A 27,923-nucleotide genomic window follows, 5' to 3' on the forward strand; every position below is an offset into this window, starting at 1 on the left:
TCGAATCTTCAAATCTTCCGAATCCCGATTCTGCCAACACTATTGACAATTTTGGCGCTCCCAAACCGAGACGAGCGTTCTTCCGTGTTAGTTGTCGTACACTAAGTGATTTTTACCGTAAAAAGATATTCTTAGTTCGTTTGATCTACTACTTAGAGGATTCGATAGACAAATCTGTGTCCTAAATGTTTAAACCATCCTAAACCGACGAGATACTGTGTCTTGGAACCATACTTATAGGTTATGTGGAGGAACGCTAACAGCGGAACCGCAAAATGTATTCTACAAATGCCACTTCGGTTCGGATCGTAAGCGTCGATCATTATATGGCTAAACCCGACACTCGGTTCGATGTTTGCTATTCGCAATTTCGCGGCACCGAAATACGACAAGTTCCAGTAATTCGGCTTTTCGGTACCACCGCCGATGGAACGCACAGTTGTGTCCACATCCACGGGGTGTTTCCGTACTTTTACATTCCTTACGAGGGCTTTACCGCCGATCGGCTTGCCGTGGACAAACGTATCTATCAGCTTGCCACGGCCCTGGACAAAGCAATCAATGTTTCGCTTGCACGGTCAATGTCCCGGGCGACGCATGTTTTCAAGATTGTGCTTGTCAAAGGAGTGTAAGTGTCATATGAAAGGTTGGTATCATAAAGGGCATACCGGAACTAACCTATTCCGTACCGTTACAGACCCATCTACGGCTATCACCGAAAGGAACACAATTATTTGAAAATTTACATGTACAACCCGCTGCTGGTTCGAAATGCGACCACGCTACTGATGAACGGTGCCATCCCGTCCGCCATGCCACAAGTGCACGAAACGCACATCCCGTACGTGCTGCAGTTTTTCATCGATTATAACCTATACGGCATGAGCTTCTTGCATCTGAACTCGGCGGGCTTACGTCAGCGAACTCAAACGGCTGCCGATGGTGCGGACGAGGTGCCGGCTAAGATGTCGACCTCTGAGTACGAAATAGACGCGCTGGCATCCGATATCCTCAATCGTGAGCCGGAGGAGAACGACACAGGGGAATTCGCGAACCCCGGCATCGCCTCCATATGGAAGGACGAAGAAACCAGACGCCGATTGTTTGGGCTGGAACAGCCGGAAAGAATGAATCTCTCGCAAGATGATGGGACTGGAAGGGATATTGTAACGGAAAGCGATCGATACTATCGAGCGATGCTAGCGGCGAAACTGTTGAAGGAGCAAGAAGGAACCAAGGAGAATCGCAACCCAAAGGTACCATCGGCCTATCCATCGGAGGCCTCGGAAGACGCGTCAACTCTGGATGCATCATGCATTGTTGACCACGGCCGTAACCGTCACGGTCTCAGCAATGAGAGTCTATACGCGTCCCAGATTAGCTACCATTTCGATGCTTCGGTCGACATTGACGAGGAGAAAATTGTGTCCATGTCGCAGAACATCGATGCATCGTTGCGGGAGGAGGATTACAACTTGCTCGAAATAATGCGTGAACTCGAGGAGAACGAGAAGCGTAACTTCGAAGACGATTGCCTGCTGGCTCCACTTTCCCAGCAAAGTGTAGAACATAGGCGAACTGTCCCCGCCACCCAGGGCGACCTGAACGTTTCCCAAAGCAACCGACGGCTTAATGCATCGTTGCGTGGCGATCTGGAGGCTCTTTGCCTGATGCAGGAGCTCGAAAACGATGGTGCCGAGGATGCCCGGAACGATTCCTTCGACTCGGACGATGAGTTTTTACTGGATCTCACGCAGAAGCAACTGTCCACACGAAATGTGGACCTGGAGAGCCTCGAGGGCTACCTGAACGATAGTGGCGATGAGGATCTGCTGGTCGGAGGATGCATTCCGCAGCTGGATGGTGGAGATGATAGGACCGGTCGGACACCGAAAAGAAATCGTCGAAGCAACGACCACACACCGGACATCAGTACGCTGGCAAAGCGAATTCGGATCGATTTGACGCAGCCCACGGCTAGAAAGTCACTGACTCCGCGTAAAGTTACGTTTGCTCCCTCGCCGCCCGGCGAAGAACAGGCAACTCGTGGCGAAATGATAAGACAACAGTTTGAGGAATCATCACCGAATACTTTGAAAAAATTCGAAATAAGGTAAATTTATCTTGATATTATCTTCTGGCATTTTTATTTCTTTATTTATTATTTATTTCTGGCATTTCATTCTGGTAATTGGTTTATATCTCACTTTTTTTTTGCAGAGTTCCCAAACTGAATCTTATTAAAAAGTCGATTTTGTACAAAAAACCTCTCGCTAGCGCTGATAAGACGCAACATTCAACACCGTTGAAAAATTTGCGAGTCTGGTAAGTTGCATAGTATATAAATTAGAAGACAACCCATTCTTGCTGCTTCCCTACTTATCAATACTCTTTCCTTAGTTTAACAAAATTGGACCCTTGTGCCTATGAGACGGCGGAGCAAAGTTCCGGTCGAGAGTCTCCGGGCAAATACATCGCGGATCGGTACCGGCCGGCGTACGAGTACGATAAGCGCAATAATTTTAATCCCTTGGAAGGACCCTCGACGCAGCAGTCGAATCGTGTGCGCAAAACGGACCCAATCAAAGCACCCAAGGGATCGTTGGCTGCGAAACGCGCGAAGCTGGAAGAACAGCAGGAAATTGAGGTGGTGCTCTCGGAGCGATTCAAAAACATCATTCGTCTCTCTCCGAAGGTGCTGATCAAACCGCTTACTATGATGGACAACGGTGCAATCAAAAGTCAGCTTTCCACATTGTCCCCACCAACGACGACAACTCGTCGGTCGGTGGAAGAACCTGAAGAGGTAAATACTCAAGAGGCGAGTGGGGAAAAAGATGGTTCAAGTAAAACGATTGAAGGAACTGAAGAATGCTCTTCGGCCTTGCCGGTTGTTGACGATGAAGTGAGCAACCAACACGCAGAAACTGCGATAGATCATCCGGCAATGGCGTGCGAAGAAGCGGAACTGGTTGAATCGACTGCCTCAAAAGAAGTTGACGGTTCCACTGAGCAGGAAAGTACAAGTAAAACGGTTGAAGGAACTGAAGAAAGGCCTTCCACCTTACCGGTTGTAGATGACGAAGAGAACAATAAACCGACAGAAAAAACAAACGAGCATGCGGAAATGGAAACCGAAGAAGTGGAACCTGTTAAAATGGTTCCTTCAAAAGACGTTGACGATTCCAGTGAGCAGGAAAGTACAAATAAAACGGTTGAAGTAACTGAAGAGAGCCCTTCGGCCTTGACAGTTGTGGCTGATGAAGTGGGCAACAAACCGGCGGAAACCGCGAAAGATCTTCCTGCAATGGAAACCGAAGAAGTGGAACCGGTTAAATTGATTCCCTCAAAAGATGTTAACGGTTCCAGTGCAAAGGAAAGTACAAGTAAAACGGTTGAAGGAACTGGAAACAAGCCTTCCACCTTACCGGCTGTAGATGATGAAGAAAACAAAAAAGGCACCGAAAAAACGAACCAGCATCCTTCAATGGAGACCGAAGAGGTGGAACCAGTTCCGCCAAAAGAGGTTGCCAGCGAAAAGAATGTCGAAAAGGGTGATAGTGTAACTATTACTTTCGATGACTCTAGTACTACTGATGTCGATGACGATGAATGTATGGTTGTCGATGTAGCCGAAAATGATTGCGTTGGAAAGGCATCACAACCAAGCAATAGTGCACCAGTCCCTTCGTCTTCAACCAATCCAATGGTCACCATTCACCTCGATTCTGACGATGACTCGTTCAACGATGTGCTGAAGGTTAGTCCAACAGACCTTTTCATGGACCCGGCAGAGTTTTTGGAGTGCCAGCTCGATAGCACCCCCAAAAAGGCGACCTCCGTACCGATCGGAAGCCAGCTCGATGGCGTTGTGGAACTGATGGGGGCCAGCACTAGCGCGAGTGGAAAAGAACCCGACACGCAAACGGTGGATGAGGAAGAAGACGATGGGAATGCGAAAAATATTCAAAGCTTTTGCGAAACAACTATGGTTTGCGATGTGGACGACATCGATACGGACTCGGACGATAGTTGCCGTATGTTTCCCTTGGGCCAGGAGGACAATCCCAGCGAATCGAATAATGAGTTGGTAAGCATTTCGTTGGCGGATTGCCCTCCGACACGCGGGGACGCGCGTCAAGCCATAGAATCATTCGAAATTCCCGCCGTTGTCAATGCCACCCCGTTTTACAGCGATCCGAACGACGTAACGGGAAAGAAGGAGGTCGGTCACACCGTGCTGCACATCACCGCAAGCAGCTTGAACGATCTGGAGGAGTTTAGAAGCGCCGTTACCGGTGCCCAATCGATGAAGCATCTTCGTTATGAAGTGCTCAAGGAGACGTACGGAGAAAGTATCGAGGAAGTGTTGGGTCCGGTTAGTGTAAGCGGTCCTAGCGCCGATCGAATGAAGGAGTTGCTAGCGTCGGAACGCTCGGTTACCATCACTCACGCAAAAGGTCCACCAAATCGAGCCGATGCAAATGCATGGTTGGACGAAAGAATTCGCAATCGACAAATCGACGATCAGCCGGCCAACACTAAAGACGATCGGGCGGTGGTTGAACTTGACAGTCCGGTAAAGGTGAAGAAGGCAGAAGCCACCATGACAATGGAGCACGATGGAACAAATGTGGAACAAGTTTCTTCCGCATCGACCAAAATAGATACCGAGTCAACACTCAATTTGAGTGTTTTATTGACAAACGACGAAAACAAATCGTCATCCAATGGCCATACGACGAAGGCTTTAGTTACAAAAATCATGACAATGAATACCTACGGTTCCTCCTCATCACAAGAAACCGGAGCATCCACGGGAAACATAGATGAAGACACCACAGCAAAGCCTAGTTCAACGCTGGCAGGTTATAGTGCACGCCGGAAAAGCCACAAACTTGCCGCTAAATCACTTTCAGTGGAACGCGAGGAAAATGAGGTACCGGCAACCCAGCCTGCTGAGATGATGGATTCCGTTGATGAAACGATGATAAACTCATCAACTTTCGAACAAACAAACACCGAACAACAGGAGGTCAGTAAAAACTAGCAGGACGGTTGTTTGGATCGTGTCTTCATTGGTTTGTTGTTTGACCATTTTCTTCGCAGGAAACATCCAACAAGGAACCACCAGCAACGCAGAATGTGGACGTCCCTAGACCAACAACCTCACAACCTTGCATCTTGGGGTCGTCGGATCAGTCTGACTTGATCGAGCACAGCAACGCCAACATATCCACGGCCACGGGACAGGATAATGCGTACGGATTCAAAGTGAACTACGAAAATCTGCAGGAAGCGAAGCCTGTTTGTGAGGTGAGTTAAGCTTGTCGGCAGGCGTCTTCTACAGTGAATTTTGTTTTATACAAGTATATCTGTTGTTAATGTTAACCTGAATGTTCATTGTGCACACAGTGACGAGTATTTTAGAAAGTTCGGAGGCTACGATAAAAGGAAATAGAGAACGCGTGACGCTATCGCGGACAATTGTAATCTTCATCGTTTGGAATCATTTATTCGCGCCCATCGTTTGTTTGTTCGTCGTTTTGTAATCCGAATACTGTAAATTTAGTTGTTTAGCTTGTCGTTGATCCAATCAATAAAGTGTGAAACGCGAACGAAAACGCCCGGCTTTTTCCAACCACCGCACGGAATGCCACCCCACGAGACGGTACCGACCTGGACGTAGGAGCCGTCGTCGGTGGTCTGTACGAGTGGGCCACCGGAGTCTCCCGAGCAGACGCTCGAGGATCCCTCGATCGTGCCGGCGCAGATGTTGCTGTCCGCGACAATCTCATCGTAGTAGATGCTGCGGCACTTGTCGAGATCCATGACGGGAATGGATGTTTTCTGGAGGCACAACAAACGAACGGTTTAGTGAAGGAACCATTGTGAAGGAGGGTTAAGGGGGTCGGGTGGGTGGGTAGCTTACCATGAGGATGTCTGGATAGATGGGAGTCGCCGTGAAGGAAGTTGATCCCCAGCCACTGATGGTGCACATACCGGTCGGAATCGCGCCAGCCACTGGCAGGCTGATGAGCTGCACGTTTCGGTTCAGGACGAATGGACGATCCACACGGAACACGGCAATGTCGTTGGGACCGACGCCGCCCGCGTAGTCCTCGTGGATGAACTGCTCGACCACACGGCGTCGTTGTACCGCTCCGTCGTACTGCGTGAAATCATGCTCGCCGGCCACAGCCTCCACGAATCCGTCGGGAGAGTAGGTGGGCACGCAATGTCCGGCCGTGAGGACGAACCGCTCGGCAATCAGCGAACCACCGCAGAAGTGCATCGGTGGCTGCCGCAGACCCTTGATGTTGAAGTTCCACTGCAGCGAGATCTGGTACGGGAACTCGTGGGGTTCGGCCTCCTCTCCGCCGACGATGCGGCGCGACGGTTTACCGGCGGCCAGTGCCAGCAGGGACAGAAGGATAGCGATGCGTTGCGGTTGTCCAGCCATTTTGCGTGGGGGATTGCGAGTCGAATCGGGTTGAGTCGAGTCGTTAAACTGATCTCTTGGGGGACGGGTTGGAATAATTTATACTCCTTCCCAACCCCACGTCTAAAGGGCCACTCGAACTTTCGGACATGTGCCACGGAAAACGTTAATCCCCCTGTTATTTAAGATAATTTTACAAATGTTTCGAGTGTCCATTCAAGTTTCCACTGGTTAAGGGATGGTCTTTTGCTTTGCCACTGAAAAGAGCCCCTCTTGAAAAAGTGGATTAACTGTGTTTACTGGGAAATTCGATTTTACTCCTGGGTTTTTTTTATTACCTCTCGATGGTCATACGTCACCCTGGTTTTGATAAACGATTCTTTTGCAATTTTGTTTCATTTATTAGAACGTACATAGCTTATTATATAGAGGTGCTTTAATGTTTAGAGGGTTTGTGCTTTTGTGTTGTTGAAATTTATGTTTGTTTGTTCGCTTTTATGGTTGTTCGGTTTTGTTTGGGTTTGTGCTTGTCCCTTAAACTTCTCACTTTTCATTCGTCTACACACATCTTATAGTTAAGTTGACACTCATTTTGCGTCTTGTCTTGAAACTTTTTGTTTTGTCTTATGCGTTTGAATCATTCGGGCCCAGTTGTCTCATTTGTTATTTTCTCTCTCTCTCTCCCTATCTGGTTCTGCCTTGCACCGTTTCAGTACAACTATCTTACGGTACTGGCGGTCGAAATACACGTGCCAACGAGGGGCGATTTGCGGCCGAATCCCACCATGGACCCGATCGCAGCTATATTCTATCGCATCCACAACGACGTCCCGCCTGACCATCCGAAGGCTTCGTCCATGTGTGGCGTTATTTTGAACCGAAATCTTTGTGGTACCGGCGTCGGTGACACGCTCGGTCGAAAGTACAACCAGTCCCCGTACGTGGCCGACGTCGTGCTGGTTTCCGGTGAGCGGGAACTGTACGAAAAGTTCCTACTGCTCATTGCCTTCTGGGATCCGGACATTTTCACGGGCTACGAAATCGAGAGTGTCTCGTGGGGCTACATCATCGAGCGGGGTTATGCGCTGGAAATGAATCTCATGAAGATGCTGTCGCGCGTTCCGACCGTGGAAAAGGTGCACGTGTCGGAGGAGGAACAGCAGGAACTGCTCGAGATGCACGATTATAGTGCGGGCTTGAAGATTGCGGGTCGCATCCTTCTCGACATCTGGCGTCTGATGCGGCACGAGATCGCTCTAACTTCCTACACGTTCGAGAACGTGGTCTATCATATTTTGCATCGGCGAGTTCCGTCCCATTCCTATCGACAGTTGACGCGGCTGTGGAACAAACCGTACAGCTGCTGGATCGTGCTGGATTACTACCTCGAGCGGGTAAACGGGAACTTTGAGATTCTCAACCAGCTCGATCTGATCGGACGCACGGCCGAGCTGGCCAAACTTTTCGGCATTCAGTTCTACGAGGTGCTTTCGCGTGGCTCGCAGTTCCGCGTCGAAAGTATGATGCTGCGCATAGCAAAACCGAGGAATTTCGTGTCCGTTTCGCCCACCATTCAGCAGCGGGCCCATATGCGGGCCCCGGAGTATTTGCCGCTGATCATGGAACCGAACTCGCGCTTCTACGCCGACCCTATCATTGTGCTCGACTTCCAGAGTCTCTATCCAAGCGTGATCATTGCGTACAACTACTGCTTTTCGACCTGCCTCGGTCGCATCGAACATCTGGCTGAGTAAGTAAACCCCAAAGTGCCGATATACCTTCGATAAGAAGTCATTTTTTCTAATGTGTTTATCTCGTTTTAGATCAACGGAAGAGTTTGAATTTGGTGCCTCCCATCTGCGCATTCCGCCAAAGATGTTGAAGGCTCTGATGGACAAGAACCTCATCACCTTCTCCCCGTGCGGCATAGCGTTCGTGAAGAAACGTGTCCGCGAAGGCGTTCTCCCCCGGATGTTGAGTGAAATCCTCAACACGCGCCTCATGGTGAAAAAGTCGATGAAACTGCACAAAACCAACAACGTCCTGCAGCGCGTTCTCCACTCACGGCAACTCGGCCTAAAGCTGATCGCCAACGTGACGTACGGCTACACGGCGGCCAACTTTAGCGGCCGAATGCCGTGCGTCGAGGTTGGCGACAGCGTCGTGGCGAAGGGGCGCGAAACGTTGGAAAGAGCTATCAAGCTCGTCGAAGAGACGGAACGATGGGGTGCGAAGGTGGTGTACGGAGATACGGACTCGCTGTTTGTGCTCTGCCCGGGACGCACCAAGGCGGAAGCGTTTCGGATAGGCGAAGAGATTGCGGAAGCCGTTACCAAAGACAATCCTCCACCGGTCAAGCTGAAGCTGGAAAAGGTCTATCAACCATCGATACTACAAGTAAGTAAACGAGGCACTAGTAGGTGTTGGTAGTCGGTTCTTTATTACAGACTTGCAGTCCTTTTTCATGGAAACCATTTGAATTGCTTAAATTTGATCGTATGTTGGATCCAGTCGTGGAAGTACATGACGCTCGAGAAAACGATCGGTTGCCGTGCAAGGCATGGTTTTTCTCCGTACGAGAGGACACCAATTTGCACGCGGTCTCCATTGTCCTGCACGACCGTTAGCGGTCCTCCAGAGTCTGCCGTACAGCCGGTCACATTACCATACCCGCCGCCACAAATCTGAGATCTTTCCACAGCATTCCATATCTCCGTACATTCCTCCAACGTACGCAGAGGAAGGGTCACTTTCTGTGAAAAAGGAAAAGAAATCTTCTGTAAAAGGTTCAACCTGTTTTCGTAAACCACAAACATCTTACCCGTAGCTCATCTGGGAAAATGTCGGTCATATTTTTGGAGATTGAACCCCAACCGGCCAGTTTTCCGTTCGCTTCAGAGATGACCGCATCTTTTGGGGCCAATTTTATTGTGGAAGTTTCATTGTTCAACGTCAGTGGACTGGAAAGAAGAATCTGACAAATGGAGGGTTTTAATTGAATGTAAACTCTTCCCAAGTCCCAAGGCTTACCACAGCGATATCGTTCCGAATTGTCATCGCATTGTACTGCTCGTGCCGTATGAAACGAGACACATTCCGTCGCTGCGCACTCGGTTCTTCATCGATAACGTTGTTCACTCCGGACACGACCTCGATCCATCCATCGCCGGAAAGATTGTCCATGCAGTGGGCTGCGGTAAGGATCCATTTCCGATTTAAGATCGATCCCGAGCAAAAGTGCAGCGAGCGGGAGCCATTGTTAAAGTTCCACTGTAACGACACTTGATACGGGAACTCGTGCAACTCCGCAATGGTGCCATCTATGATACGGCCTCGCTTGGCGTGAACTGCCGATGAAATGATCGCTATCGTAATAATGAGAGCTAACTTCATGGCGTCTCCGGGATCGAACTTGAAGTGAAATACTCCCCTTGAAGAGAAGTAGTTTTTATATGGTTGTGGCCAGCAGGGAAAAGGGTGGCCGTTGTCTACCTAATCCGACACGTGCATTCTATCTCGAGTGTAGAACTGATAATTGATTTTATTCATTTTTTTTTATTGCAGACCAAAAAACGTTACGTGGGATACATGTACGAAACGGCGGATCAGGAAAACCCGATTTACGAAGCGAAGGGCATCGAAACCGTCCGGCGAGACGGTTGTCCGGTGGTGGCAAAGATGCTCGAGAAGGTGTTGCGAATTCTCTTCGAGACGTGCGACGTGTCGAAGGTGAAGCAGTACACGTGTAGGCAGTTTACTAAAATTTTGGAAGGTCGCGTAAATCTGCAGGATTTCATATTTGCCAAGGAATTTCGCGGGGAGGACGGCTATAAACCGGGTGCTTGCGTTCCGGCACTTGAGTTAACGAGGTTCGTACTGACTTTAGGTTAACAAGTTGCATTTTTAAATTAAAATCTATTTCGCCCCTCTTTCCATAGGAAATGGAAACTCTCAGATCCACGCCGAGAACCACGCAGAGGCCAACGTGTACCGTACGTCATCGTCAATGGACCACCGCTTGTTCCACTCATTCGTCTCGTGCGCAGCCCGGACGAAGTGCTCGTGGACGAAGGCCTCAAAATCAATGCCAATTATTACATATCGAAAGCCATCATTCCTCCACTCAATCGTTGCCTTCTACTAATCGGAGCGGATGTCCACCAGTGGTATAACGATTTGCCACGGAAAAGTTTGATGCTGCACAACACCGGAGGGGGGTCGGGTGTTGGAGCGTTTGGGCAGAAACTAACCGGTAGGGGAAACTCTACCGTGCTGGCTGTTCCGAAAAAGAGTACGATCTCACAATATTTCTCCACCACGAGCTGTATCGTGGACTGTGGAAGACAAACTACGCATGGCGTTTGCAAGGAATGCCAACAGAGGCCTCAGTACGCGCTTCTACATGTAATGAACAAAATGAACAAATTGGAACGGAAATTAGAACTTACGGAAAAGGTAAGTGCGTTGGTTGGATTGGTTGAAATGTGAGCATTTGACAACGATTTTTCTTTCTTTCTTTCCCAACCGGCCAGATGTGTCGATCATGTTGCCAACGTTCTTTCGAAACGTCTTGCAACTCTTTGGATTGTCCTGTGATGTTTTCTCTCCACCGTAGAATGGCGGAGCACAAGCAAACGGATTATTACCGTGATCTGCTGGAACAGTTTTTCTGAACACGGTATTTTATGTTGGAATCGAAATAAATACCATAGAATAACTAAACAAAATGGTTGTAGTATTTGTATAGGTACATTTTGTTTTTCGAATCAACAAAGCAAACGATAGTTGCAGTAAAAGTAAACACACGTTTTTAAGGCACTGACCGTGAAAAGTACATTACAATTTATTAAGTTATGATTGGTTCTGCTATCTTCTGACCCAAACAAGCTAAGCTTCCGACGAGCGTCGTTGCTGATTGCAGCTGATAATGCAAAATCAATGTGTCAACCGGATAAGGAGGGGTTTAGAATACTTAATGTTTACTAGCACCACTGCACCGCGGATTCCCCCTTTCGTGCCGATTGTTGTGCGTCGTCGATAACGTTGAAGTGGCCTCGGAGTAATTCTACGTACGGTGCAAATAGTGATCTCATCGAGGCTTAGTTCCTTCCTCACATCGGTGCAAGTATGGCTGGTGCTCGTTTAGTAGAGTAGAAAATACTGGTAATTAATCGAAGACTAGAGAACGGTCGATGCGTGACCGAAGGACAAGCACATTCATTCGGCTCGTGGATCCCAAAACACGGATAAGCAGCGAGGCAGCAGTGCGTTTGCTTCTTCGCGGGATTAATCGACTGAAAAACAAACAGAAGAAAGGTTGTTGTTTGCTGTCTGAGAAACTGTCGGTTGAACACGTTTTTAAAAATCATGAAATAGCAAGTTCTGACGACTTAAAATATTTAGTCAGTTTTATCGTACAGAAAACTGATTTTAATTTCCCTGTGGGTTTTGCCGTTTAATTCTCATTTTGTGTAACTACTTACTAACTCTATTAACTAGTTAAAAATTATCTAGAAAGCAACAAGAAATTTCATTTGAAATTTTGAAAAAGTGATACAAAAGTGTTGCAAAGTTTATGCATTTAATGAATAACGCAACTAGAACGGAAAAGTTGATCTAAATTTATTATTTTTCACTGAAATCCAGACTATCATTTCGGGATAAGGTTAATGGTTTTGTTTTTAAGTTTAACAAAACTCACATGGTTTGTTATCGTAGCGGAATGAAATCTCCTCAACGTCCACATCGTCCCACAGCTCAATCGTGCTGATTCCATCCAACGACAGGCGCAGCGGAAACTGGTAGTCTGGCAGGTGATCGATGCGATCGGCAAATACTTTTATCTTATCCTCGTGCAGACGGAATATCACAGTGAAAACTTTGCTCCGATCCGTGTGCCAAATGTTATCCCCTATGTCCTCCTTATCCCATATCACGTTTTTCCAGTTTTGCACCACCGTGCTCGTGCCATCGTCGTCGTATATCGTCTTGAAGTGGTACGCAATGTACGTCGGCGATTGCTGATCCGACACTCCCGCGGGTCGCGGCAGACAGAAATTCACCGAAAACCTAATTCCCGTGACGTAATAATGTATTAGGGAGAAACATACACTAAATCGTAGAATTACGCTCCGTGCTGAAAACTGGTGTAAACTTACTTGCGGGCATTTTCTCGCAGCTTACCGCGTATCAAAATTTCGTCACCATTTTTGGGAGGTCGGGGAAATTTTGCCGTAAATAGTATCGAACTCATTTTCTTTCCGCTGCGCTCTACCCTTGGAATGCTAATCGCTAATCGTCGGGCTGATGATGGTTTCCAAGAATTGCACAAAAACGCGCGTTCTGCGTCACGGCCGAAGCTGGGTAGTGGCGGAGTAGTTGCGTCCAAACCGTTGCTATGAGTTTCGCGTGTAAACTCTTACTGCCGCGAGCGTGAACAAGAAGGTACCAAGAAAGCAAGCGTAGTTAGGGCTGCACTACTTTTTGCCCCAAGCATTCAGTCGATTTGTTTTGAATTTTCCTACATACAGGTGACATGCTTGCCTCCCCTCACTTGACTGCGTTTAGTGTGTAAAGTTGACCGCTCGAACTACCTCACGAAGGTGGAGCATAGAGTTGTCTCTTTCATACTACTGCCCACAGCCGTTACCCTTTTTTATTTTAGGGGTGCGATATTCGTTAATTGATGTTGATACAATAGAAAAGTAGATGGAGGTGCCTGGTACTTTTCATGTGGTTTAAAGTTCTTTTGAAGAAAATAAAACTACGTAAACATTTTTTAGACATTTCATGTTCATATTCACTTCATATGTTATGTTTCATTTATTGATTCATTTTTCGAAATTAACACAAATGTTCTCTGCTTTACGCAACACCAATTACTCTCTCTATAGCTAATTTTCATCAACAGCAATTGATTCCTCGTCGGAAATTACGTTCAAATCGATGTCCTTGTATTTATTTTCATCACCAACCAAATCTTCGACCGATTCCACTGACTTACTGTCCTGATCATGTTCATGGTCATCGCTTAAGTTACCATTCATATCATCGTCTCCGGCACAACGATCCACCATCTTATGGTTCCCGTTCAAGTCTCCGTAGATTCGTGGCAGATTCTGCAGCACATAGTTTGTGTTCTTGATCGAATCCATCTTGTGGTCGGCAAAGTCCCCCAAAAACAACGATCCCATAGCAGGCGATGGTTGATCGGTCGCTTCGACGACTTCCCCCGAAGATCCACCACCTTCCTCCAGTGATGCTGCCAGATTTATGGCTGATCCGGCACCTGATGGCTTACTGCCGGTTGAAGTGTCCCTTGGTTTCGGTACGCTAAAAGCCGATCCTTGCCGATCGGCGCCCGTTCCTATCAGTTTGGAGTGTTCGCGTTTCACCGACAGTGACGATTCTTCCGATCCTGGAGAGTTTGAGTCCTTTTTGCGATCGTAGATGTGGCCCGAAACGCGTAGATCGATGAAGAAATGCAAAGGATCAATACCGTACGGGGGATATAGGGGAGGGTACCAAACGGGAGGCGGAGGTGGGAGGATCAAATCGGACGGCGGCATCGAGGCCGTCGGAGGTTCCGGAATGAGGTTGGCGTTATTCAGGGAGGACTTTTCCGCCCCGAGCGAAGCCTTCGATTCTTCCGGTTTGCGATCGTGATAGGATGGCGCTTTGAACCTTTCGGGAAGGTCGGTTTCTGGGTATTTTTGCGCTGAGGAAGCAGCAGCAGCAGACGATGAAATGCTTCGGCTGAAGGCGGACAGCTTGTTTGTCAACTCGAGCGGTTTTTCCGGCTGCGTTGGGCGCCTTTCATCCGACTCTTTACCATCCTTCAGCGCTTCCGGGTAGTAGCGATGTTGACTCCAGGAGCGCTTGCGTGGTCTACGCGTCGTTGCGGCCTGCAAAGCCAGATGACTCGGCACCTGGCCGGGATGCTGTGCTGCTTGCTGGAGTTGTTGCTGCTGCTGATGGTGCTGCTGGTGATGATGGAGCTGTTCGGAGGCATTACTGAGGCTCTCGTTGCGTTTGTTGGCCACAAGAGACCGTAACATTTCGCTGAAGAAGAAATTGTGGGGACCAACGGCCGGTGAGTACAAGTAAGGTGGATTAGCGGCCATCAGCTTGGTAACTAGTTCCGAGTTGCGATAATCTTGCGGTCCAAGCCGTTGTTTTGGTTGCGGTTGCACCGTGGCCGGTTGTGGCTGTTGCTGAGTCTGTAGTTCTTCAGTCATGGTGACAATTTTCCTATTATAAATTAAATTTTAGAAAAGAATTCATTTATTTATTAGACCACGAGCTACATTTATTAGAGATAAAAAATGGAATGTTTCCAGGCAAAGATAAACGAATGAGTTCTCCCCCATTTCCTTATCGTCTGATGGTTTGTTTTCGTATAATTTGAATTAAATTTAAATTCAATCGAACCATCGACCAAAGCGAGATTGCTGGAAGCGTATATTTCCATCCGTACCGGAAGTGTCGTGAAGGGTTATCGCATAAAACACCGTTTCAATTCATTCCACTCGTATGTGTGCGTCCATCCTTCTGGACGCGACACTTCTGTTGGGGACAAGTGTCGCAAATGAATAAAATTGCACTCGTAGCATCACACTTTTCGAACAGATAAGGCCCAACCCGGCCTTAGCAAAGGATCCGCTGTACCGGCATTCATTCACTCCCGATGTCTTTCATTTCCGCTGTACGGGCGTACACTTGGTATAAAACTGAAACGGCTCAGTTTTTGATTGACACCACCATGGGTTGGATGGGAAACCTCACCCCGATCGTTCAATTGTATGTTGGAGTGGAAGCGTTTAAATTAAATGTTCGTAAATTAGTTTTCTGTCTGTTCGTATGTGGGACGATTGTATTCGGAACATGTATATTCGGGAACGAAATAAAGCAAGCTTAATACTGGATGATGGATGAGTTTAGTGTAATTGTTGATGAATATTGAGTAAACCTTTGCGAAACATATTGTAAATTGACCTTGGGTTTAAATTTATGTTTCGTTATATCATGAGCAAAATGATAAATCTTTTACACCGCTTTCTTTGGCGAAATGACAAATCGTAAAAAAAGAAGATAAGCAAGCTGCAAGCATAAGCTAGTAGGAGGTTCCGAATGGCAATGTTATTCTCCTCCCACTTTTCCGAAGTGATGCTCCACAAAAGTGGCTAAGCTTTCTCCCTCCTTAGAGAACGAAAAAAAACTGGGTGGAGAAAGTGTCATTGTGGTTTCTGTGGTTTTTATCCTCCCACGCGAATCCATGCTCCTGCTGGTGGAATGAGTGCTTTCTCTGAATCTGGGCTAAAAATTGGGAGATTTGAATTATCAAGTACCGCTCTGCTGTGTAGCACGTTGTAAATAAAATCCCGCAACTTTGCAACCGACGGTGGAACTAGCTTTACCATTTAGAGGACAAACACTCTTCCCGACTGCACTCAAGAAAAACGCCACAGGACGAGCGCGACATGATCACCGTTTTGCAATGCTAATTTTAATTTGTGTGGGCTTCGGGAATTTCGTCTCCGAGAGCATATTTACTTTGCGCGGTGGGGAGCTGATGGAGTAAAGATAAAATAAAATGAAATAAAACTTTGCCGATTGTTTGCACTCGTGGGGCGCTCTTTGTAACACGCAAACCCGGCTCGCAATTGCCAACATTTCGTCGTCGGGAGGGCAAGAGTAAGCAACGAAATGGAAACTGCCACTTTCCACCAGGCCGCGTGCTGGGATTGGCACAGTTGTACCATGGTAAACCGCCACCGCAGATGCTAAGTTAATTTGGAGTTAATTATTTCCGCTTCAGCAACGGCGGCAAACATTACCCCCACACCGCACGCGATTACGCCTGATTCTTATCGCAACGAAAGGACTGGGACTTTTTGGGAAGCACAAACTGTGTCGACAAACAGATTGTTTTTAATTGCACGCGACAAATCCCTGAGCTTACGATTTTAAAAAGGCACTTCTTTATTGGAGCTCGTAAATTTATGCATAGATTTTATTTTATTTGATGCATAACGAGAGGCAAATTGAATGCAAGAATACCTTTACATTCAAACCATAGCAGAAAGAAAATGTAGTCGACTGCCCACATGTAGAGTTCTTACATTCATTCCGAAGTTTCCCGTTCTCTAGGTCTTCTCTAGGATGAGGAAATAATGACCCAAACTAAACAATTTAGACTAGCTTAAGCATCCGGGATGGATTTCCTACTTCTTGTCGGAATCGTTTCTTTTCTTAAGGCTTTGTTTGACTAGCAGAGATTGTGAACGGCTCTCCCGGGTACGGCTTCAGAAAGTGGTTTCTTGTACAGGGTGGACCGAAGAAAGGTAGCCTCCAGGCTGTGAAAACAAAAGGACTTGGAATCGTACCAACCACATGATAGGTGTCTTTAGCCCAAAGAAAAGACCATTATCTTCACACTCAAAACCATCAACGTGACTCCTCCTGCATTCCGATTTCAATTCTAAAATAAATGTTGTCCCGGCACACGTCGCAGCAGATTGTCAGGTAGCATTCTCTACCCTCTGGAGATTGTAGTGCCTTCGGAATGGGACTATCTTAACAGGGAAAGGTGATTTAAACTATCGTATCTTCACTATTTGTATTCAATTTAGTCAATCTTTGTACTTCGTTCTTGTTTCGTGTCAACTATTTCATTTGGTCATCCCTTCCGAATACATCCATTCTTTTGCACCAATGGCACCTTTACTTCTATACAATAAGGATTATTGGTATTTACAGACGCTTAACTTTAGAAATTTTACTTTGATATAGCTATTTATGAAGTTTTCTGCCAAATTTGGACTGCCAAACAATCCTATGCTTCGCTTTTATATTGATGCTACTGAATCATGGGCTCTTAAAGCTCTCCCCTTCTCACAAGCACAGAAAACAGGCGTTTTACACTTTCGCTATTAAAAACAAAAGTTTTACGTACGACAAATATAATCTCCCCGGGCATAACTGCGAACCATTGGCGGCGTCGCGAGCCAGGCGAAGAATAAAGTGTAATAAAACCATGCAATGAAAAGTTACGAATCTGCACAATTTTACTATCATTTCTGCAAGCTCCCGTGGCCACACCACCGATGGCGAATGGATGGTTTTTATTTTCCCGCGACGGGCAACAGAGTGTGGCTAGTTCTATTCTTCCCGTCGTCATTTGCATCTGAGGCACAAGAAAGTTTTTAAAAGTCGCTGAAAAGATTTATGTTTGTGTGGGACAAAGGCGAAGAAGAAGAATTCTTTTTAATCATCTTAAATTGATTGTAATCCAAATGGAAACTGTCTCCACGGCTTCAGCATTTTTTTTGTTCTTTAATTGTGACGCGTTTCGTATGCTTTAACGCCATCCTCCAAACCGTCTGTTTCTAGATTACAGCAAGTGATTGTGTTTTTCTTTGGTTCTCTTATTCCAAGTTTCAATTTACCAAAGGATCATAAATCACCCTCCTGATGAAAATATCTCCCTTCAAGGCAAGATGGCCACGCAATCCGTTATCGGTCTTGTTGTAAGCCGTTTGTCATCGTCCACGGAAAGAAATGGAATCAATTCACAATTAGGGTTCTCGCATTTGACATTTCTCCTCTTTCGTCAAATTTGAGGATTTTATTTGCTTCGCTCTTTTGTTTCTCTGATTCGTTTCATGGAAAACAAAAAAAACCCCTGCCACCCTGTGGAGTTTTCAATAATCTTTTAAATTGCGATCAACCATTTCCCTCGACGTAAAAAGTAAAATCTACTGAAGGGTTTTCATCCCTTACAAATTGCATGTGGTTTGTGGCAGTGTGTCCCTGTTTTTCTTTTTTTTCTAGAATAAGTGATTAAAAATGAACTTCTCGCCAAATGCCACCCTCTTCCGAGGTGTTAAAAAACTGTGAATTCGCAACCCATGCCCTTTTTTCGACGGGTGCAATTTGTCATACAGAGCGTTGCATTTCAATGTCCTCAACGCGCGTCCCCAGTCGTATCAGGCACATCATTGATAAACACGTGATTGACGGGTAAAACACTTGACGCACATTTCCATCCGATCGAAAAACCTCGTCATAGGAGATGTGAACCTACCACTAGTTAATTTATGCGAATTGTAAAATTCAATTACTGCTGTAATGCGTCCGTTTGCCAATTTTGGGAATGCGGATGGAGAAATGCTGAAAATTATGCGTTAAGTTTTCCTGATTTGCACTTATTTTTATGATGAACTCTGTTAAATTTTGATAAGTGAAATGTTTGAAAATATTCAACATTTCATACACAATGTTTTGTACTGTACATTAAAATTTTTTTGAAAATTATTCTGAACTGCATAATTTAAATTGTGTTGTAATATAAATGTTTAATTTATGCGTTTGCATGCCATTTATGCACATATTATAAACAACCTTTCGATTCGTAAGGCATAGATCCTCGATAACGTATCCTTGGTTAACCTGTCTCATATTTACCCTCTCAATAAAACACGGTATTCCCATGGCGATGGCTTCCCGTCGGCCAGAGTTTTTTTTTTATTCACTTAGGCTTTCCATTTTACAGCCAAAAAACCACACACACGTGTGGGATACTGCGGCTCGGTACGCTCCCTTCTGCAAGGAAATGGGGTGCAAATGGGAGCAAGGGCACGAGGCCACAGCATCAGCCACATTTCAGTAACATGATTCCCGTCCGTCAACGCCGATGGCTCATGTGTTAACCCTTCCATTAGCGGCGATGTGGATGTTAGTAGTTCCCCCATAAATCAAGTGATACACATTGTCCCGGTGACGACAACCGACGGTGGCCCTCACTCCTGCCGGCAACGCAACAGCCACCTAAGCCGTTAGGGTGATGAGTGATACGGAGGGGGATCGAAAATTTAAAATTTGAATGTTCACATCTGTCCAAGCAGGCAGGGTGAAAATCATACAAGCAAGAGGATATCGGACAAATTTTGCGATTAGGTAACGATTTACAAAAATTGTTTTTGCTTATCGGTTGCATTTTGGTTGACTGGTAATTGGATCTTGTTTCAAAGATGCAAGATAGCGTCGAAAATGTTTCCACCAAAAGCGCCACTTTCAACTGAATTATTATCGTTGAGCCTATTCTAAAAACCCATCGATTAATTAATACATTCGATGTTCGACATATTTTGAACGCTGTTGAAAAATGGTTTTACTAAATGAAATTCATGATGATCAACTTACACGAAACAATTCGTCCAACTACCACACGTTGTTCAGTTTATATGAATCACTTTATCGTTCTCTCTTGGAGGGTATTAACATTAGTAAGTTATCCGGGTTGGTTTACTTTTTCGTTTTGCACAAACTGTCTTTTTTAAGAAAACTTCACAAACACTTCAGTAATCATGATGGATTTTCTCGCGTGTTCCACCATTCAAATCACACATGTTGGGTCGGAAAAAGGTTTCCCACCCATCGACGACACTCGAATCGCGAGCGAACGGACCGATCGCAGCACCACGACCGAACTGTCGAGCGATTTAAAACGGAATGAATCTCAAACCGCCACTTACGCAAAACCGACGACCAACATCGTCTCCTGCAGTGTCCTGCCAACCCGATGGACGAACCCCGGAGGCCCGCGCAAGCAGCAGTCGCTAGCTAGTGGTCCCGATTGGCGAGATCCGTTCCGGTGAGATTTGCTCGGATGCAATGAAGGAAAATCACACCGGCAAACAAACCGCAACAAACCGCACCGACCACCGACCGTAACCACCGCCCTTCACGTGTTTATCCCCGTTGGAAAACTCGGCTTACCGAGATCGTGCCTTCTCGCTCGAGCGCGCGGGGTTTCATTTTAAAATCCTTGCAGCACCGTGGAAAACCATTCTAACACAGGAGGACATTCGGGGACGAATAATAAAGTACATGTTGGGCGCGAAAAAGGGAAAAAGCACAAGACCGCGCGGGTAACCGAGAGGCTGCCAGAGAGAGATTTTCGAGAGATTTTCCGTGAATAGCGCGCGCATTTCCAACCACCGGCAAACTCTGGCGAATCCTCGGGACGCCGCACGTCACGACACAATAGGACGAACCGAGCAGAATAACGTCATTGTGGTGCAGACCCCTTCCCCCGAGTGGCAACAATCAGAGCAAGTCAGCAACTGGTGAAAGCATGCTGGCATGACGATAATTTCCGTACGGCATGGGAGTATCTACCCTTGTGGACATAACTTAAAGAGCATGTTGTTCGTGTGGTGTCGTTTTTTCAACAAATTGATTGAGTCTTTTTCAGTATGATGGATCGGATATTTGCTAAAAAAATCGTAATACTCAATACGAACGACGGACCTGTAGGGAATGAGCGGAGTTAGTTAGAATAATAATAATTGAAAGAATCGACCGAAATGATTAATGAGTGATAAAACGAATGAGATGTAACGAAACGTTGAATTCGAACGTATTTTGGAATCATTTGCAAGATAGTTGGCAACGAAAATTGGAAAAGCTATGGCCTACTACTTTACCAAGATGGCTCTGTGTATTTAAAAAGTATGGAATGATAAACATTGAAACGAGAATGATTGAACGAGCGATCCTGTGGTTGATCTTGACCAGAGTGGATGGGCAAAGCAGTAAGAAAGCATAAAACTAACTAATTTTATCTAATATATAAAACATAACATTACAAATTTCTTGTAGTGTTTGAACTTATATTAGGCTAGCCATGTATTTCCTCAGCTCCACATTGTAAGGGATCGACTTTATTTCTTAGAAGCAACTGTTATTATTTTGTTCTGACTTATGTATATTACTACGCACTGCACTGTTGCTAAGCCTGCCAGAGCATGTGGCATGTGCATTAGTGTTTGTGGTTTTTCGTTTCAATTTTTTTCAAATCGAAGAATTGTCCTACTGGAGCCGAGTTGTACTGGTGGGTATCCTAACTTGCTGCAATTCCGGAAGCTGCTATCCTATTGAAACACAGTTCTTCCGGAATTGTTAAGCCGCCACTGAAACCACAATCTCAACGAGCCTGCACATGAAGGTGTTTGAGAATGGAGGTGGATATCGGTGACGATGATGATGGCATTGCCGTATACGCGCTACATTCGTTCCCGCTACCCATCAATCCTTCGTACGGCCGCAGGTTGTCACCGTTACCAGGTATATACATGGAGACGCCAGTCTTTCACGACACGGCAATTGTTAACTCGGAAGTCGGGCGGAGGCAACGTGCATAATTTAAAAAAAATGGTAGGATCCAGAAGGGAGTAAAAAGGAAAATCAGGCCCATCAAAATCGACAGCACATCCTTGCGGGGGAAGGGTGGATATCTAACGATGATAATGATGACGACGACGACATCCGTGACGAGTGATGCTTGCAGCCGTGGATTTTGATGGTATAAAGTGCCTCTCTGATAAAGTGCTTATGAAACTATGAGTAATAATGGAAAAGTAATAAAGCGTTATTGCCGATTTCTATGTAAAAATGTTTCTACAAGAAAAATTCTTTACATCTGTTAAAAATATTGTATTCGTAAAATGACAAGGAAGGACTAACTAAGTAATCACTTCGTTAAAAACCGTCCGTTATGAAAACCCAAATTGGAAGTAATTTTTTAAAACACTGATGCAACTTGTTTCGTTTACATTAACTCAAGCGGTCAAATTTCCCCGCAAAAGCAGAAAGGCAAACGATGTAAACCAACCATCTCAGCCGATGATTTATGACCGACCGCGTCCTTGTGCTCCTTGGGGCGGCCGGTGCCTTTTCCCAGAGCGAATAAATCTTCCCTGTTCAATGGCACGTGACGCGATATTTGCGGCTTCCGGAGCATCACTCCGGAAGGCTCGTGTCCTTTTTCAACCGTTAATTACTGCCGATATGGGTGGGGGAGGTAAACCTCCATTGGTTTCGTTTCTGGTGTTTCCCAATGCAACCCGTTGGAAATGGACAGAAAATGTTGGTGGACCGGTTGCAAACTTTGGTTGCATTCGATGGAAGGAATAATCTCTTCGCGCATAAAAGAGCAATATTTACAACTCCACTAGCCATCGATGCAGGTTTTCTAGTAAATTAAACAGTCAGTTCACGATGGTGGAAACTGGAATAAAAATGGATCATCTCACGTTACCCGGCGAACGTGGTAAAAAATAGGAAAAATAAGCAGTTTACTGTACCATCAGTTTTGCTTTTGATTCAATTATTTGGCTGGACTGGGTTTTTGATCATTTCACGTTCAATTAATCTTCTTCAAATTTCGGCAAAATTCTTTTTAGATCAATTAAACGTGATTGATGTACAGTCACGTGGGAAACTTTGAATAATAGACGCACATCTTTCCCAAATTGCTCCCCATTTTTTTTTTTTATCGCGGAAGTGGTTTTGTCAAAAAAGAATCCACTTACTGTAAACAGCTTTTTTCCACTTCCAACACCGTTTTATTCCCCAGTTCTAAAATCAATTTGGTGACAATTTCATGGTACAAATCTCTCCATTATCTTTCGCGGGGAATACGCCGGTGAAAGGACGCACGTCCTCCCCCGGGACACGAAGGAGAAAACATACGCTGGAAAATGAAAAATATCACACTGTATACATTTGTGGATGAGTTTCATATGAATTTATTTTCGAAGCTCTTGATTTTAAATCACTCCATCCGGGTTACGAGGAAGAAAAGTTAAATTATATTATTTTATAATTATATTAAAGCAAAAATATGAGGTCATATGCAAGTAAAAGACGTCTGAACATTATAAATATGAAGAGTGCACAAATGACGATTTTGACGAAAATTTAAAGAATTTTTTCATCAACCGGCACGCTGAAAGCATTGCTGAAGGGGTTTAAATTGCGACAAAATAAAACAAAAAATCAAAGCCCATCACATTCCTCGAGAACCCTGGTTTGGGTAGAAAAAATAGGCTTCCCCCTAGTGATGGCATTTGTCGTTCCATTAAAGGGTAACGGAAGGACCATCAACATCGTCATCTAGCGGACACAATTGCGGTCTAGCGATTCCTTTCCACGGTCCAAAACCACTCCATGCAAATACCCGTAACTTTTCCCGTCTTTTTCCCCGGGAGCACTCATTTGTTCTGGTTGTGGCAAAACCGTATTTTTCCTCCACCTCCGCCCATCACTTCCCGGTCCCGGCACGGTGAAATATTATTGCAGCAGGACATGTCCGTCCACGTGACGACAACTGTCACTTTGCTCGCACTTTCCCGGGACACCGACCGGCATTGCCGCAGGAAAGCCTCTGGCCGTGGCTGTAGCTCACCGTTGGACGGATTTTTTTGCCCCCCTCCTGACGCTTCCCTAAATCATGAATATTCAACGCAACTTCAAGTGGGAAGAACAAATAAAGCAGTGACAAAATGTGGAATAGATTTTTTATGGTCTGGAAATCACTCACCATAGAGCGGAGCGGAGGAATGGTTGATGAGGGATTGTTGGGAAGAGGAGCATTAATGATAGGCGCCTCATTTCCATTAATTTAAATTACTTGATTGAAATTGATTCTTCGTTTTTTACAGAGTAGACAAATTTTAAAAAAATACGGTGAGACGTTATTTGATTTTATCGGTATCCCTTTTCCACGATTTTTTATTCAATAAACTTGTTTTCTTCTCCTCCAGACCCGGCTACCAATCAGTTCGAAGCCATCGAAAACTTCGTCAATGGTCGTTTGCGTAAAGCAACTGTGATATGTCGCTCATCCCATGGATCATCATCATCGTCATCATTGTCATCGTTATCCTGGGGGGAAGGACGTTCGCGCAAATCTTCCACCATAAATCATACAATGCAACCGCGTGCAACTTCCTACTTCCGCTGGTGGATCATAGAACTGGAAAATGGCGTTCAATCAGGGAACAATTATCAAGTATCCTGCTCATGCTCATGAGTTTCCCGCGTGTCTACATAGAGGCGCGTGGTCTTGGCTACCTGGAAAAGAGACCGCAAATGTCGTTTTTCTTTTCCTATCATCATTATTTCAGCCGTAGTTGTCATCGATCTCTGTCCTATTAGAAATTGAAAACCGCATGGTGAAGTTTTCACGGGTTTTAAATCTACTGATATTCTGGGTATTGATTTTTGCATGCAGCCAAAAGAGATAAAACGAGTTTTATCCACTCAAAAGCAAATAATGTGCGTGTTTTTGCTAAACTTTTTTTTTATCCCTCTTCGGATGAATTTCCATACGACGGATTAAATCAAACAAACGTATCGCTAATGGAATAGAACCGGCATAAGAGCGGAAAATGTTCGCGTACACCACCGCAAGTGGGGTGTGTGTGTGTATTGTGTGGGAGATTCAACCGACTACGAGGATACAAAAAAGGAAATCCTTTGTACCCTTCTCTCCTACACACAGCTTCCCAGTAAACATTACCAGATTTCCCCGAAGCGCATTGTCTTCTATTTTCCTTTTCCTCCTCCAATGTGTGCTACTCGCGTACATCATCCGCGCTTTGGAGTTTTGTTCTGAGCTATTTTTGCACCGGGAATGCAAAACGTATGCGAGTTGCTAGTTTTTTTTCCCATACGCCAGTCGATCTCGATCCGGAAGGAGCACGAGGGAGAAAAAATACACTCACCAAATCCACCGGCTTACGATTTTCATCTGTTTTCAATTGTTGAAACAACTTTTTGGGAAGAGGAAACCGGTGGCGTGGGGGAAAACGTGCGCCGCGTTCCGTTTCCTTCAATCTGCGCCCACGTGCGTGCTCAATATATGAATTGAAATAATCCTTCTTCACCTTCTCCGAACGTTCTCCTCCGAAACGGATTTTCACTCATTTTCAACCCTCCACTTTTTCAGTGGGTACGGGGCAAGGAAGGAAGGGAGGCATCTGCGGAGTGTTTTGTTGAGTTTATCTTTTTTTTTTCATTTCGTATCTCTTTCCATGCAGGAGGAAAATCTGCTTTGATTCCCATCGACTGCATGTGTTGCCTGTCGTGGGATTTAGGTGGCAACTTAGTGGTTGGCAGTGGAATAGGCGAATCGAGCCACAAGATATTGTTAATAAAGGGAGTTGAAAGAGTGAGAAAAAATGCCTACACACTCGTTGTTCATAAGAAGTTGACACAACTCAATAAGTTTCATCACGTTTACTTCCACACCATAACCAAAATTCTTCTAAAACATTTGAAGGGGGAGGGGAATAAGGGAAGTTCTTATGTTCTCGGTGTGCTTATTCACAGCATTTTTCTTTACATATTGGAAGGATTCAGAGGAGTTCTTTAGTGATTGAAAGAGATTTTATTCCCTTATCATGTGTGCCATCATGTTTGATATGAACGATATCAAAACGATCTGTGATAATCGCTTAAGAAGTATTTTCTACAAATCGGTGTGTGAAAATGGAAAGAAACTTTTCAGCATATAGATTATCCTTACTTTATAGAAGTTAATTTCAATGCTATTAACTCTACGCCCCATGAAGAAATTATTATGAAGGAAACGTTATCATCGATGCCCGAAGGTAAGAGGTTTAGTGAAGAATCAAAGCATTAATTATTTTTTCTCGTAATTCAAATGAAATTGATTTTATTTTATGCAGTTTGAATACACTTTCATATTTCATTTCGTACTCATTTATGGGTTGTTCAAAAAGTGCGCCTGTTTAATTAAATTAAGAAAATTATTTGCATCTTTCAACTTACTTACTTCAGCTTTAGACTCATCAAGGGTTGGTAGACGGTTTTTCCGATGATGCATCGAATCGCACCGAGCGACGGGTGGTTGCCTTGTCCTTGCCTTTACTATTATCCTGGTTGGATTTGGACTTTGCTTGCTCGAGCTCGCCATACAACGCAGTCATTTCTGCCGTCATGTCTTCTTGTACCTTTTTCAGTTTCTCGATTTCAATCAAAAGCTCCGTTTTCTCTTTCATCTCTCCGTTTTTCAGCAAACTGACCACTTTTTTGTATCTATCGCGCAGCATTGCAATTTCCTCCCTCAGGCACACATTATCCGCTTTAAGTTGATCTACCTCGTTTATTGCAGCTTGAACTTGTTTGTGTTTTTTGCCATTTTCTTTAATATCCTTCGATGCGGGCGAAGAAACATCTCTTGCCTGGAAAAGAGATTTTATCTGTTCCTTGCTTACAATTTGTTTCGTTTCGAGATCAATTTGTTCGAAAAATGAATACTGTCTGTTGTACGCTTCCTCGGCCAGTTTGAGCTGCCTTTGTTGCTCCTTTTCTGCATCGTCCTTGTTGACCTGCTCTTGGAATTCTTGTAATGAGAGCGTCTTTGGTTTCTTTGCTTTTCCCGTAGGCTGTTTAGCTTCTTGTTCAGCCTGATCATATTTAGTTTTGTTAGCCTCGAAGTCCAATTTGGACAATAATAACGCTTGCTCGAGGTCAGTCATGTAGGATTTCTCTACAAGTTCGGAGTCTTTCTGCTGCCACTTGGACCATTGTTCCTTTTGCTCCTGTTGCTCGGCTTGATGTGCAGATTTGTTCCTGTGAGGTTTCTGTGGATGGACAAAATCCTAGATGAAGCCAGGATTGTGATGCACAAGGATACAAGGATTCTTACTGGTTTCTGTTTCTTCTGTTGCGATTGTGCAGACTGATTCGCAGCGGTGGTTTTCGCGGTTGATGCGACTTTCGGTTTTGTATTGGCCGTTGATTTTGGTTTTTGTTTAGGTTTCCGAAATTCGTCGTCATCGTCCTCGATCTTCAACCCAGCAAATCTGGAAGGAACTATTGTGGCCATAGTTTTATGTGCGAAACCTTTTTACGGAATGTAACCACAAACGACGCTTCTGCATAACAATATCGTACACAGCTTTTCCAGTAACTTCGATCTTTGGCCAAAACCCCGGGACAATTATACTTTTGTATTTCCTAGTACAGGCCACTGTTTGATATCCTTCAGGACGAATGTTTTTAAAACACAATTTGGAAACGTCATATCGTTTTAAAAAAAATCGATCAAGGTGTACACAAATTGTTTGTTGATTGGAAACAATAATTTTCTTCCGTTTGAAAACACAGTTTTGCATCGCACTTCAGTAACATCTTTTATTTTAAAGATAATTAAATTACTATCCTGCAGTACAGTCTGTTCCCGAGTTACGCGGTTTTTGCGTTCCACAGAAATCCGCGTATCTCGAATTTCCGCGTATCTCGAATATTGCTTGACACATAGTTTATATTAGGAGTTAAGAGATCGAGCTATTGTGTACATGTATCATAGAATATTCAAAATTTTTCTTTGTCCATTAATATGAATGCAATGCAAGCGTATTCAAACTACATAAATTGCAACAAACGAAATTAAAAGCGTAAGTTATGCAAATGTGTAATTTACACATTTTTTCGTGTGGTTGTACATCTCAGGAATTTAAATCGATGTAATAAACCCAATCTACTGTCAAATTTTGAAAACCGCGTATCTCCGAATCCGCGTAAGTCGAGAACCGCGTAACTCGAGAACAGACTGTATTCAATTCAATTTCTCCAAAAAACGATTCTGCTTACGTAGGTCTTCATC

General features: G+C 44.9%; 6 protein-coding genes across 6 annotated transcripts; 1 reads left to right on the forward strand and 5 right to left on the reverse strand.

Annotated features, from left to right (window-relative positions):
- The first annotated feature begins 171 nt into the window (after nucleotides 1–171).
- On the forward strand, nucleotides 172–11,172 carry LOC131272052 (DNA polymerase zeta catalytic subunit). Its single transcript, XM_058273669.1, has 10 exons — nucleotides 172–628; nucleotides 698–2,113; nucleotides 2,221–2,325; nucleotides 2,401–5,035; nucleotides 5,110–5,316; nucleotides 7,156–8,192; nucleotides 8,266–8,839; nucleotides 10,007–10,311; nucleotides 10,381–10,897; nucleotides 10,975–11,172. Exons 1-10 carry the CDS (start codon nucleotides 276–278, stop codon nucleotides 11,113–11,115), a joined length of 7,290 nt encoding a protein of 2,429 aa, XP_058129652.1. The 5' UTR covers nucleotides 172–275; the 3' UTR covers nucleotides 11,116–11,172.
- Nucleotides 5,464–6,500, reverse strand: LOC131272063 (trypsin-1-like). The gene is made up of 2 exons (XM_058273681.1): nucleotides 5,933–6,500; nucleotides 5,464–5,850 (listed from the first exon to the last, which is right to left on the reverse strand). The coding sequence occupies exons 1-2, from the start codon at nucleotides 6,461–6,463 to the stop codon at nucleotides 5,569–5,571; spliced, it is 813 nt and encodes a 270-aa protein (XP_058129664.1). The 5' UTR covers nucleotides 6,464–6,500; the 3' UTR covers nucleotides 5,464–5,568.
- On the reverse strand, nucleotides 8,860–9,841 carry LOC131272064 (brachyurin-like). The gene is made up of 3 exons (XM_058273682.1): nucleotides 9,473–9,841; nucleotides 9,264–9,416; nucleotides 8,860–9,195 (listed from the first exon to the last, which is right to left on the reverse strand). The coding sequence occupies exons 1-3, from the start codon at nucleotides 9,833–9,835 to the stop codon at nucleotides 8,905–8,907; spliced, it is 807 nt and encodes a 268-aa protein (XP_058129665.1). The 5' UTR covers nucleotides 9,836–9,841; the 3' UTR covers nucleotides 8,860–8,904.
- Nucleotides 11,173–11,275: 103 nt separating the features above from the next.
- On the reverse strand, nucleotides 11,276–12,695 carry LOC131272068 (galectin-6-like). The gene is made up of 3 exons (XM_058273685.1): nucleotides 12,601–12,695; nucleotides 12,144–12,511; nucleotides 11,276–11,736 (listed from the first exon to the last, which is right to left on the reverse strand). Exons 1-3 carry the CDS (start codon nucleotides 12,693–12,695, stop codon nucleotides 11,729–11,731), a joined length of 471 nt encoding a protein of 156 aa, XP_058129668.1. The 3' UTR covers nucleotides 11,276–11,728.
- Nucleotides 12,696–13,333: 638 nt separating this feature from the next.
- LOC131272059 (uncharacterized) lies at nucleotides 13,334–14,679 on the reverse strand. The gene has a single exon (XM_058273677.1). It carries the CDS (start codon nucleotides 14,677–14,679, stop codon nucleotides 13,336–13,338), a length of 1,344 nt encoding a protein of 447 aa, XP_058129660.1. The 3' UTR covers nucleotides 13,334–13,335.
- An 11,277-nt stretch (nucleotides 14,680–25,956) lies between these two features.
- LOC131272060 (G kinase-anchoring protein 1-like) lies at nucleotides 25,957–27,292 on the reverse strand. Its single transcript, XM_058273678.1, has 2 exons — nucleotides 26,964–27,292; nucleotides 25,957–26,898 (listed from the first exon to the last, which is right to left on the reverse strand). Exons 1-2 carry the CDS (start codon nucleotides 27,141–27,143, stop codon nucleotides 26,104–26,106), a joined length of 975 nt encoding a protein of 324 aa, XP_058129661.1. The 5' UTR covers nucleotides 27,144–27,292; the 3' UTR covers nucleotides 25,957–26,103.
- Nucleotides 27,293–27,923: the final 631 nt, after the last annotated feature.

This window comes from Anopheles coustani, chromosome 3 (genome assembly GCF_943734705.1).
Source record: "Anopheles coustani chromosome 3, idAnoCousDA_361_x.2, whole genome shotgun sequence".
Classification (NCBI taxonomy): Eukaryota; Metazoa; Arthropoda; class Insecta; order Diptera; family Culicidae; genus Anopheles; species Anopheles coustani.